At 42.7% G+C, this 12,671-nt stretch overlaps 1 protein-coding gene across 2 annotated transcripts in view; it reads left to right on the top strand.

The window, feature by feature from the left end:
* The window catches only part of slit1a (slit homolog 1a (Drosophila)), a 112,286-nt gene that overhangs the window by 80,806 nt on the left and 18,809 nt on the right, over window positions 1–12,671 (top strand). For both annotated transcript variants that reach the window (XM_034682406.1, XM_034682404.1), the window contains exons 11-20: window positions 1,414–1,485; window positions 1,587–1,658; window positions 1,903–2,046; window positions 3,898–4,061; window positions 5,017–5,040; window positions 10,090–10,234; window positions 11,244–11,318; window positions 11,399–11,542; window positions 11,623–11,766; window positions 11,857–12,023. In XM_034682406.1, the coding sequence (XP_034538297.1) occupies window positions 1,414–1,485; window positions 1,587–1,658; window positions 1,903–2,046; window positions 3,898–4,061; window positions 5,017–5,040; window positions 10,090–10,234; window positions 11,244–11,318; window positions 11,399–11,542; window positions 11,623–11,766; window positions 11,857–12,023 (1,151 nt within the window). The remainder of the gene's footprint in view (window positions 1–1,413; window positions 1,486–1,586; window positions 1,659–1,902; window positions 2,047–3,897; window positions 4,062–5,016; window positions 5,041–10,089; window positions 10,235–11,243; window positions 11,319–11,398; window positions 11,543–11,622; window positions 11,767–11,856; window positions 12,024–12,671) is intronic.

Here is a 12,671-nt window from a genome sequence, read left to right on the forward strand (position 1 = left end):
CACACACACCCACCCATACAAACACACCAGTGTCTGCGTTTACAGACACACACCAGTGCAGATGTTGGCTCCTTCGCTGCGTTTTTGCTTCCAGGAAACCTCAGTCCTTTGCAAGAAGACAAATGGGTACTTATTTAACTGTTACCCCCAAATGAGAAAATATCCCTCTTCTCCACCACATGATGATTTTCCTTCAAAGGTATCCAGTCGACTGCAGTTCAGTCCACATACTCCATTAACTCTCCCTCTCCATCTGTCTTTCTCTCTTTCTGTCCCACTGTTCCTCATTTAATGTTGCGTTTACTCACACAGACACACACACACACATAAACACATGGACACACAGGCTTAGTGGTTATCCTGTGGGGAGAGGCCTGTGGATCCTATTAACAACGCTATGTTCAGAAGCAGTCTACTGTATTTCGCTTTGGATGTCAGCCCTGCACCCCATTTTTACTCACACACATTCACTGCTGCTGCTCAATAGGCCACAAATAACACAAGTAAATGTTTTGATTGGCTGCAACACTTCAACCCGCTCCATTTCATCAAATCCCTTCAAGAGACGCACCATCAAAAATGGGGGAGAGCTGGAACCCGTCTTCATCCAGCTCACAAAACATTGCTTCCTCTTTTTCTGCAAGCAACTATAGCAGAGACATTACATCCAACCCTGCCTCCTGTCAGGGTAACACCCCTGTAGCAAAGTGATAAAACCCCCCACAGCAGAAGGATTTCTCTAGGGACAAACTTTATAGAGATTTGTCACATTTTAAGGATAACCATGAATAGCTGGTATTATCCTTCAAAAGCCACTTTGTTCTGAAAACTTCTAGACATTTTTAGGAGCTCCGCCCCCGAAAGTTTTCAAGAGTTGTTTGTTCACACATGTCCCTCACATTGTGAAGTATTCACTGTCAGACAAGGGGGTTGGTGAGAGAGGGGAGATGAGTCTGGGGAGTCAGGACATGACATCAAAAGCATGCTGGTAGACGAAGCAACAGTGAGCTACGCTATGATGACAGTTTTTTAATTCCTAGCTCTCTACGTGTAAACAGACGGATGTGAAGACATATGACTCACTATTTTTGAAGATAGTGAAGAAGAAGCTAAAGGCCTGCCTCAACTCCACCTCTTTGTGTCATGTTAGGTTGACACAAAGTTAGGTTGAGTCAGCATTTCCAGTATGTCGACCACCAATGTCGGAAACCAATGAGCGACATCACAGAGACTACATCCATGTGTTATAAAGTCTCTGGTTTAGAGTGCATTTCCTTGACCTCTCTCTACTTTTTTCAACCTCATCTTTGGAGGATTACTGTAACGATGAGTTTCTGCCAAGTGAAGGACTTTTCAGCTAAATCTCCTTTTCTAACTCTAATTCTCTGGCCTTCTTTTTCTTCCTTATCCCAGAGACCTGAGCAACAACCAGATCTCAGAGATCGCTCCTGATGCCTTCCAGGGCCTGCGCTCCCTCAACTCTCTGTAAGTCTCCTGAAGCTGAGTCTGTGCAGAGGTGTGTGCATAAATATCCATCAGGTTGTCATCTTCGGTGTCTAAACTAAGTCTGTGTTTTGATTTTCCAGCGTTCTGTATGGAAATAAGATCACCGACCTGCCCAAGGGGGTGTTTGACGGCCTCTACGCCCTGCAACTGCTGTAAGAACACACACGCTGTGCTGATACACTGCAGACACACACTGAATACCAGGCATCCTGTACTCCCACTCTGTAAAGGAGTCATAACCTTCAAATAAACTTTGTACCTGTGCACAGTTTTCTACATGGAATGCATAATGAATGAATGTATAAAGAAAGTCTGACAGGCTGCTTCCCTCCCTCTATTTTACTCCTTCCCTCCTACTTCCTCCCTCTCTTTCTTTCTGTTTCCCCCTGCTCTCAGGTTGCTGAATGCCAACAAGATTCACTGCGTTCGTGCCAACGCCTTCCAGGACCTGCAGAATCTGTCGTTGCTATCACTCTATGACAACAAGATCCAAACCCTCGCCAAGGGCACCTTTACTTCACTAAGAGCAATACAGACCCTGTGAGTCAACACACATGCATTCACACACTCACACACACACACACATAAACACAGTGCTGTACACGCTCTGGCACATACCGAGCCGTCACCATAAAACATGAGCCAACACAGGAGTTGTTTACTCTCAGGTCTGTGTAATAACACAGGAATGGGATCATGAGGTAGAGAGGAGAGTAAATCTATCATCGTCACAAACATACGGAGACACACATACACACACATACACACACACACACAAACACACCAAGCTTCTGAAACCAGATCTAGATCAAAAACAGAACCAACCACACCCAATCTTTCCACCATGGTTACCAAGACATCAATTCAGTCTAAATGAAAGCCTCGTTTTTCTTTTCGGATAAACAAGTCAAACCACACACTGTTATCAATACAGACCCCACACTGCTGAGAGTTTTCCGAGCCCACTGCATGGTATCATCAGTCATACATGCAAATACAAGAAGTAGGAAACACCTGTTGAAGATGAAGACTATTGCTGACCCCTGGCTCGTTACACAAACACACACAAATGCACACATATACTCAAGGAGGGCACAGGGTTAGGGGATGTACGTCTATAAACAGGCTTTCTATTTTGACTGCATTCTAAAAAAAAAAAAAAAAGGTTAATAAAAATAGCCTCTGGACATCCACATTAAGAACAAGGTTTTATAGGCAGCATAAATAAATCTAATAAATAATTATCATGAAGAATAAATTTCAATATTCATGCACTCCTAGCTGAGTGTTTATTAGTAATAATAGGCTAAAGGATTGCAACCTGAAACAATGTCTTTACAAAAACATGCTCAGCTGTGAAGCCAGTGTCATCATCAGTTTGGATGCTGTAGTTTGGGATTCATTGCATTAACGTTTGTTGCATTATTCTGAGAGTTTTTTAATATTTGATGGCATCATTTATTGACCAAAAACTAGAAAAAATTTTCTGCACATATAAATTATAATTCTGCGTCAGTCTGGGATTACCTTCAAGTTAACTGAATGAACCACGTTGCATTACCTCTAAAGTACTTCAAATAGCCAGAGTCATATTATGATAAATGCATGTTGTACTTTCTTCTTTTGACTCAAGTTTGCAGAGCACTGAAAAAAAATACTTTCTGTAAATTTGTATATATCTACTTATTTGTTGTTTGGAGTTAGATAAGACAATCTAATACTGACTGTTCTGAAAATATGAAGCTACTGATGGGACCTAGTTCACTTATTTGCAAGCTTTCCAGTTTGGAAACAAGGAACTAGCAAACACACTTCTGATTCAGACAGATGTAGCTAGGTTTTCTGTTTCCCCCTGTTGTTGGTATTTATGCTAAGCTGAACCACACCTTGGTGCTCGTGTTAGTTGAATAGACATGAGAGGAGTATTAGCTTTCTCATGTAAGTTGCAACAAAGAAGCAAATTGACTTATTTTAGGAAAGGTCAAACTACCCTTATGTGTAGTCATTGCTAACAGGTACTGCACAGCCTCAAATATGGTATTCATTCTTTTATCCTACCCTTTACATAAAAGCCATTTTTTCCCAAATTGTTGAACGTCATGTCAAATTCTTATTGTTAGCTTAGTTTTGGAGATTTGAGTTAAAGAAAGAGCTCAATTGGCCTTGCTTTTCAGTGACAGAGCCAAACTAGCTGTTTTTTTTAACCATCCGTTTATCTATAGACACAAATATTGTTGAAGACTATAGTGAAGTTCACTCTGTTTATGCACAACTATCAATACACAAACACTACTTGTCATTTTAAGTCCAAGGTCTGAGTTTTCATATGTATTCTTTGTCCACTCTCTGTTTCCCCCTTCCCTTCATCCCTCCTCCTTCTCTATTTTCCAGTCACTTGGCACAGAACCCATTTATCTGTGACTGTAATCTGAAGTGGCTGGCCGACTACCTGCGCTCCAACCCCATTGAGACCAGCGGCGCCCGCTGCGCCAGCCCTCGCCGTCTGGCAAACAAACGTATTGGACAGATCAAGAGCAAGAAGTTCCGCTGCTCTGGTAGGCCGGCGGCTCCCCATCGCTGTCTCCAAACATCTCCCTCTTTACTTCTCTCTCAGGCTCTCTATCTCTCAGACAGGCTTTGTTGTTTTTACTCCACTTGTCTCTCACTGCTCTCTTTACCTTCTCTCCTTCTCTCCGCCGGGAGTGGCTATTATCTCTGCATTGTTCCCTCCACATTTAATGAGTGATCTTTCCTGGCCGAAGGTTTTAGTCAGCCTATCATTTGCTATGCTGGTACTCCTCAATCAATATCTTCCCCCAGATAAACTTGGTGGAGGGCTCATTTGCTGTTTCTCCATTTCATCTCATTATTACCAAACTGTGAGTCTGGTTTCACATTCAAACCGCAGTGGGCTGAGATCACTGGTCCACGCTGGTATGAGGGCTAGAGTTTCTGTACGTGCCCACCATTCCTCTGCCCTCTGCCAATCTCAGACCCCCTCACCCCTAGCCTCCACATCCTCCTTCATTCCTCCCTGCCAGGCTCAGGTTTCTTCCTGCACTGCACCTTCCATTTCCACTCCCTCCACTCTGTGCCCACTGTTGTGTTTATACACTGTGCTACGCTGTCTGGCACTCCGCATCGCTGAGGTTTCACACTTCTTTATTGCCTCATTTGTTGGGCTAGACCAGATGAAGAAGAGTGTCCATGTGTTTTTCTCTTCTTGTTCTCCTTCTTTTTTTGTCTTTTCTTTTTTCCCTCTTTCTCACTGTCTCCCTCTCATTCTCCCTTAGCAACAGCCAAATATTTACCAACCTTAAACATCAGCTTTTCCACATTGCCATGCACAGAGATAGTCATAGACTTCTCTTTTTAACTGTCATATACCTTGAGTCATGTGTCGTCATATATAAACTCTATATATGACTGTACTGAAGCATAGCATCACTACAGCTATGCTGATCACACTGGCCTCACTGACATCCAACCCTCTTTTTTTCTCCATCACAGCCAAAGAGCAGTACTTCATCCCAGGTGAGTGCCTTGTAAATGTTCACACCTATCATTTTCTTCCTCTTTACTTTAATTATCAATCCACCGCCATGTAGCGGCATCATTTTTTCCATTACTTACAATCCATTTAAATCAAATTCTCCCGTCAGTTAAAGGATAATTACATTTTATTACAGCCCGGGTCTTGTTTTTGTAGTTTTGCCATCACTCCTTTCCGAAATAATAGTGTTTTATTTACTTGGTATGGAACATCTCATTAGTCTTACTTTTTTGGATGACTGTGATGTTTCCAAAAATAAGATGTCGGTACAGGTTTTAATAAACACCCCCACAGGTTAGGAAAACTTTTGTCGGGGGAAAATGCACAAAAGAAAGTGCCTGATGTTACCATGCATCTAAAGTTCAACTTCTCCCATTAACAGTATTTATAGTCAGACATTTTCCTCTGATATTAAGCTCAGGGTGTGAAGTCTACATACTTTGGAACTGCCGGTTTGATAAACACAGTAATCAAAAACAGTTGTTTCACTTCCTCTTAACTGATCTAAAACAGAGAAGACAAGAGATAGTGAAAACCCACAAGGATATTGGACAATATTTGAAGGTAAAACAGCTTTTTGATTCTCCGTCAAAGTGTGACATCAGAGGAAAATGGCTGCCATGTGAACATGGTGATTACTTGCCAGCTGTTTCTTTGATAATAGGGGATTGAGGGCCTATGTTCACTCATGACATTTCAGTCGGACAACTTGCGTTATTTGGCTTAAAAGTTTATGGCGGCATCAGAACATTGTTTGTGTTAGTGTTTGCGTTTATAGACTCCGAACTTCATCACCTCTCACAGATTAACTTGACTTACGGAAACAGGGGAGTGATGAGATAATGGATACTGGGGAAGTTGTGGTGCCGAAGGTTAGAGCCCAGGACTTGTTCTGGGGCAGCGGTGGAAAGTAGAGGAAGAGACATTGTAACCTGGAGGAAGAAATTGTATCCTGGTATTCGAGGCCACTCTAGACCTTGAACTGTACCCTTGACAAAATGAGTCTGATTTCTTTCTCCTTCACCATTGTTGTTGAAAAAGTTGATATCAGAAGTCACTCTCCTTCTTGGTTTTGATTGGATGGTGAGGGAGAACAAAAGTTAAACTTATTTAAACTCAGAGCTCTGCTGTGGCAAATGCAGAGGGTGTTTTTGCGCCCAGGACGCTGAGCGCTCATAACGCTGAACTTCATTGATTTTGTATAGAAAAAAGACACTACCAGCACAAAAACACCAACAGTGGACACAGGCCCTAAAATGAACATTTTGGATGCACTCGCTTTTGGTTCTTCCATGATATCTTAAGGCCAAAAATGTGAAAGACCATGGCTGTAATAAGCAGGAATAATCTTTTAATGGGGATGAACTTCAGGGAAACGGTCTGTCCAGGAAAAAATATATTAGGCATTTGGGAACAGCTGAAAGCAGCTAATTGAGTTTATGAGTAACCGTACCTCTGTGTGCATTTTAATGTGATAGATGCGTGTGAGCGTCTGTTTCTCCTCAGCTCTGTTTGTCTAAAAGTCTCAGCAGATAGATTTGAGAGGAAGTCGCTCTTTGCTTTGGCTTGAGCACAGACAGTCACTCACCGAGAGGGGCAGAAACGGAGGGAGGGAGGGGAGGACATAGGGGAAGGAGAGTGTGTCCTTTCTATCAGTGCAAGCTAAAGAAAATAAAGCCCACCAGAGGACCCAGATTCCTATCAGCGGATGTTTCCGGACCTCTTAACAAGAGCGCTTCCAAGAAAATAACTAGGAGGAGCAGTGGTGTGTGTCGAACTCTGTCTGTGTGTGTGTGTTGTTGTAGTGCGGATGCTTGTGTGATTCACTGTCTATTGCTTGTGTGTGTGTGTGTGTGTGTTAATTAATGTGTCTTTGTGTGCTAAGCTGAGATAAAGCTCAACTTTGGCTTAGAGAACAAATGGGAGCACTATGTAAGCAGAAGAAAGATCAAAGCCAAATGAGATTAATGAGAATTTCAGCCTCCCTGAATGATAACAATAAAAACCCTGCATAATACACACACCCATGCACTGTATGCACACAAGCTCACACACTCACACACACGCACAAAATCTCTGACAGCATGGGAATTCCATAAGACATTGATAACGAGGAAACCAAGCTGCAGGGAATTAAGAGAACTTCTACAACTCAAGCGATGAGTCATATATTTCTCCTCAGAGGGGGAGAAACCTCTTCCAGCTTCTCTCTGTTTTCTTCAGTTTAGTTTAAATCTGCTGACAGTAAAAGAGTTGCCCCCACACACTTGTGTTGACAACAATGACTCAGGATCACGAAGCTCCCCTGGCTTCTCTACATCCTTCAGATCAAAGCTTCGTGTTGTACTTTCATTGCTTCCTCTTTACCAGGAAATGCTTTTCCTGTTGTCTGGCCAAGCGAGGAAAAGTTCCTTAATGACCTGCATTGCTGTGTCTACTCTGAGAGGTGACACATTTTCAGAGGAAATTGGAGGAACTTGTTTTTGTAAGAGCAGGTCACTCAGTGCTGTCCTGCTGTGCTGTTTCATTTCATTAAGCAAAGTTTTCAAAGATTCTTTCAGCCATTTTGTGTTCATTATGGGAAGACAAGTGACAAACAGGGAGGAGACTGTAGGGGATGACATGAAACAATGGATGTTTAAGTGGTCTCCTTCGGGGCAGTCTAAACCGAACACTTGAGGAGCTGTAGTTTTTTCGCCTCCATGTCCAGAGCATAGACTGTAAATAAAAATGGACAGCGTTGCTCCGCCTTTTCCCGTTGTACGGTTCTGAAGCCAAAAAATCCCGCTCCTGGGCGTCGCCATTGTGCAGCCAGAGCCTGTGAAGCCACTGTAATAAGCTCCACCCTACAGCGTAACGTCACAAGACGCTGTGTGTCCTTTGAAGTTTCCCTCTACGGCGGCTGTAAATCAAAGGAAACCCAGAAGTAAAACCCCGTTTTTTAAACTCTAATAACTAACGAAAAAGAAACTTTTCAGGAAAAAGAGGCCTTGGACACAAAACAGTGAAATACTAACTACACATCACCACAGCATATGGATGTTAGAAACATTCGTACGACGTGTATTTATTTTTTAAAGTTTGACTGACAGATTTTTTGACCTATACTGCAGCCAGCCACCAGGGGGCAGTCACACTGCTGAAAGCTTCACCACCAGCCAACGGAACTTCTCCCTTGGTCCAGAGGTTGCTGCCTGGTTGCAGACAAGAAATCTGTTTAAAGATGGACAACGTGACAGCTCCCAAAAAGTGGAGCCAAAACATTTGGAGCTCCCCCTGCTGGCTCATTGCAATATCAGTCAAACAACTGACCTCCTCCATGTTAACAGATGGGACATGGGTCAAACCTGAAAATGTAGCATGTTTATTTTTTCAAACATGGTTTCTGTCATTCCTGTTGGTTCTTAACATGTCCATCTATCACTTTTCTGCTTTGCTTAGCTAGCACTAGTTATTTATCTGATGCTAAAAATTGAACATTTCACATCTTGTGGTGTGTGCTCCAAACCTACTAGAGCTGTAACACTGTGATCTGTCAGTGCAGGGAGCTGGACTGTGACTTCGAGGGCAGATCCCTGCTGCACAGACTCTGGCTGCAAATGTGCAAGATAGCAGAGCATGATGCATGAGGGTATTTTGGCATTACTTTTGTACAATAAGAAGAGGTTGGGACATGTCATCCATCTTCATATATGGTCAATGGTAGGAATAGATTCAACAAAAGGACCCTTAGTTCATTTATTAACATGGTGGACATTTTCTGATGAGTGTGTGGGTCCAAAAGTTAGTTTGAAGTCTTTTCACGCAGCATGGTGTTCTTTTTGTTAATTTATGGCCCCACTTGGAGTCAAAGTTAGCAGGGTGTACTTTAAGGTGAGGCTGCCCATGATTGACAAAGCCACTACAACAATGGCCTGTTAACGAAAATACATAATTAACAATGTGTATGCACCCTGCCGTTTAAATATGGTACCTTCAAGTTTCTAAAAACAAGATGAACAAGAAACTCAGGACTCTAGAAGGGGACATCACAACGTCACAGATGCTTCGTCTACTTCTTTTATAAAGTCTGCTGGTCTGGGTGCCCGACGGTGTCCCGCTGACGTAATTTCCAAACCTCAGGCAGAGAGGTGCAGCAATGTGAGCATGCAAAAAAGGGAACTCAGAACGAAATCCTATCAGCAAACGCTGAGTTGTTCCCTCTAAATGGAACAAATGCACACACAAAAACTCAAACACGCACATATATACACAGACACAGAGACACAATACACACGCTCACAGACACACACACACTGTTCTAAGTGGTTCCCACTGCTGTTCCATTATTGAGCAGCCATGATGTAACTGGCAGCACGCTTTTTGGCACGTAACGTCTATTCATAGACGGAGGAGGTGCAGGAAAAAGTCCCACACTCCCCTCGCTGCCTCAGTCTTGTTCTTCCTCCATCAGGACAGACGTCGGCCTCCACAGCTCACTTCATTTCTGTCATCTTTTACTTCTTCCCTTGCTGTCTTTGCTGCATGCATTTACGTCCCTCGTGTCCCCCTCTTTCAACTTCCTCCCTCTACTCTCCGTCAACTCCACCTGTCTACGTTTACTTCCTGAGCATCATTCCTGATTCCTGTGCACCTCTCTCCCACTGTCTTCCTCTCTCTTGGGCCCTCTGCTTCACTGCAGCTGGAACCTCAAATCCTCTTTGGCATCCGTATCTCAATCTCCCCTGCTGCTGTTCTTTCACCCCAGTGCTCCCACTCCATCACCTCTCTAAAATAACTCACCCTCGCCCTCACCCATTCATCGCTCCCATGAATGGTAGGGGAGCTGCAGGAAGTTGGTAAGGGCGTCTGAGGTGAACAGTTTGGTGGGGGAGTCGCCTTTTTAGGTCACAACAGGACAAACTGCTGGCTGTGGAGTGGATGCGTGACTAAAAGCATCATGGGGAAGAGGAGCCCATGTGTTGGTATAAGGAAGAGGCTGAAGTCATTTTAGGTTAAAAGAGGACGTGTCTGCCTTTTCTCCTGTTTAGGAACGGAGGACACACGCCTGAATAACGCCTGTAACAGTGATCCGGTCTGCCCTCCCAAATGTCGCTGTGAGTCTAATGTGGTGGACTGCTCCAACCTGAAGCTCACCAAGATCCCTGAACACATCCCGACATCTACCAGCGAACTGTAAGGAACCTATGAAACAGTTCAATGCTAACAGGAGGAGATAGAAGAGAACCTTTAAACGTTTCATGTTAAACAACTAAAAAACAAAAAGCTTAAAAAAAAGTAATCACAAACATCAAGACACAAAATTATCATTCACATGAATATGAAAACTGATTTAAAAAGTACAGCACCTGCAGATGCTAGATCAAATTGGATCATATGTATGTGTCACTGCAGAAAACAGACTTATTTTAAAATGTGTATTTGTTATTTATTTTTTGTATTATTTAAAGGGACAGTGCATATTAATGAACATTTCAGCATAGCATCTATGTAAATATGCCAGAGTTAAGGCTAATTTTCATCTGTAGTCCTCGGCAGGTCAATAACAGGACAAAGATAAATAACAACAGATCGAAACAATACATCATGACAGCATGACAATGAAAACACAATACACCACAATTGCATCAGATATACAAAAAAGTGCAAATAAGCGCATTAAGTTTGGTAACCAGAAACCTCTGTATATAGATTATAATGAACAGCCCATGCTTACATTTAAAACCACAGACCACAGTTTTTCCTCTAAATGGGTCAGCTTCAAAAAAACATTGGCTTCATCTTGGTTCGCTTAAATTCTAAAGCTAGTTTTTAAAATTGTCGTGGCATAAAAGTAAGAATTAGGATTCTTGCTTTGGGTGCAGGAGGTCCTGGGTTCAAATCCCAAAAAAGCCCCTGTTTGTTACACCCAACCTGAAAGCGACCCTATGGAGCCAACAACTGCCCACAAAATGACCCAATAAGATCACAGGACACCTTAAATTGCTTGGTCATTAAATGTATCATGAACTGTCAAACAAATGCCTAAACCATATTTTGAAAAAAATAGTAAAGACTGAACACTCAGGATTATTTTGAGTATTTTTAAACAAAATCGTATAAATGTCTACACAGTAAGGAAAAGTCAAGGTCCTCGAGTGTGTTTTTTTGTGTGGCTAAACTTTTTTAACTCACTTTCTTTCAGCCGCCTCAACAACAATGATATCACCACTCTGGAGGCAACTGGAGTTTTTAAGAGTCTCTCCCAACTGAAGAAAATGTAAGTGAAATATAGATTTGTCTTTTCTCTAAATAGATAATTTTCTATTTAAGTCACTAACGTGACTCTTTCCTCCACAGTAACCTCAGCAACAACAAGATCACAGAGATTGAAGATGGAGCGTTTGAAGGTGCTTCATCCGTCAATGAGCTCCACCTCACAGCCAATCAGATCGACTCGGTCAGAAGCGGGATGTTCCGAGGCCTTGAGGGACTGCGCATGCTGTAAGTGCTGCACAACAACACACACTTACATATTCCAGTACTGTGTTTTTATACTGAAGTGTGTTTCATTACTCTTTCAGTATGCTGAGGAACAACAAGATCAGCTGCGTCCACAACGACAGTTTCACAGGCCTGCACAACGTCCGCCTTCTGTCTCTGTACGACAACCAGCTGACCACCATCGCTCCTGGAGCCTTCGACACCCTGCAGACTCTCTCCACCCTGTAAGCCCCCCACACACACACACACACGCCTGCCTTCAATTGTGCATTTACAGCTCCAGGGCTCTTACAACCTTTCTTACTTTCTCCTAGTAACCTCTTGGCCAACTCCTTTAACTGTGACTGCCGGCTGGCCTGGCTCGGTGATTGGCTGAGGAGCAAAAAGATAGTGACAGGAAACCCTCGCTGCCTGCGTCCGGGCTTCCTGAAGGAGATCCCCCTGCAGGATGTGGCTCTGCCTGACTTCCGCTGTGAGGAAGGTGAGTGGTAACAAGGAGCGATGTGTCGGCTGCAAACGAGTCAGCTCTAGTAGCCGTCTCCGTCTGGCCCCCGTCTGAGAGCTTGCTTGCTTATTTCTTTCTTTCTTCAGAGTTATTTAATCTACTGTAGAATGTGTTACATTGGAGGTTACGTTATCCCATCTGTTAGATAACATCTCACTTTGTTAATGGTGTCGGGATCCAGGCAGAGTAAGACATCCCCTGCCCATTTTGTGCTTTGGAGCACATTTTTCTTTTCAATCCCAGGAAAGAAAGCAAGACTCTGAATCAATATCATTGCTTTAGACAGAGCATGAGTTTTTTCTCCCTCAAATAATACATTTAATTTAAGTGACTGTATGGAGCTTTGTGATTACTTTACAGCAATATTATTCTGTACTGGGTTAGTTTTGTAAGATACCAGAAAAGCATTTCTTAACATATGACCCTTTTTGTCAATGTGCAAAGATAAAGACCTTTCATAATAGCAATAGCAATAGCAATTTTATTTATAAAGCACATTTCATTACACGTACGTTCAATGTGCTTTACATGGAGAATTAAAAACATAAAAACATTTTTCCAAATAGAATAAATAAAAACAGAAAAACAATAGATGCACCAGACATACATCAGACACAGCAATCA

The sequence above is a fragment of the Notolabrus celidotus genome, chromosome 4, assembly GCF_009762535.1.
Source record: "Notolabrus celidotus isolate fNotCel1 chromosome 4, fNotCel1.pri, whole genome shotgun sequence".
NCBI classification, from domain to species: domain Eukaryota; kingdom Metazoa; phylum Chordata; class Actinopteri; order Labriformes; family Labridae; genus Notolabrus; species Notolabrus celidotus.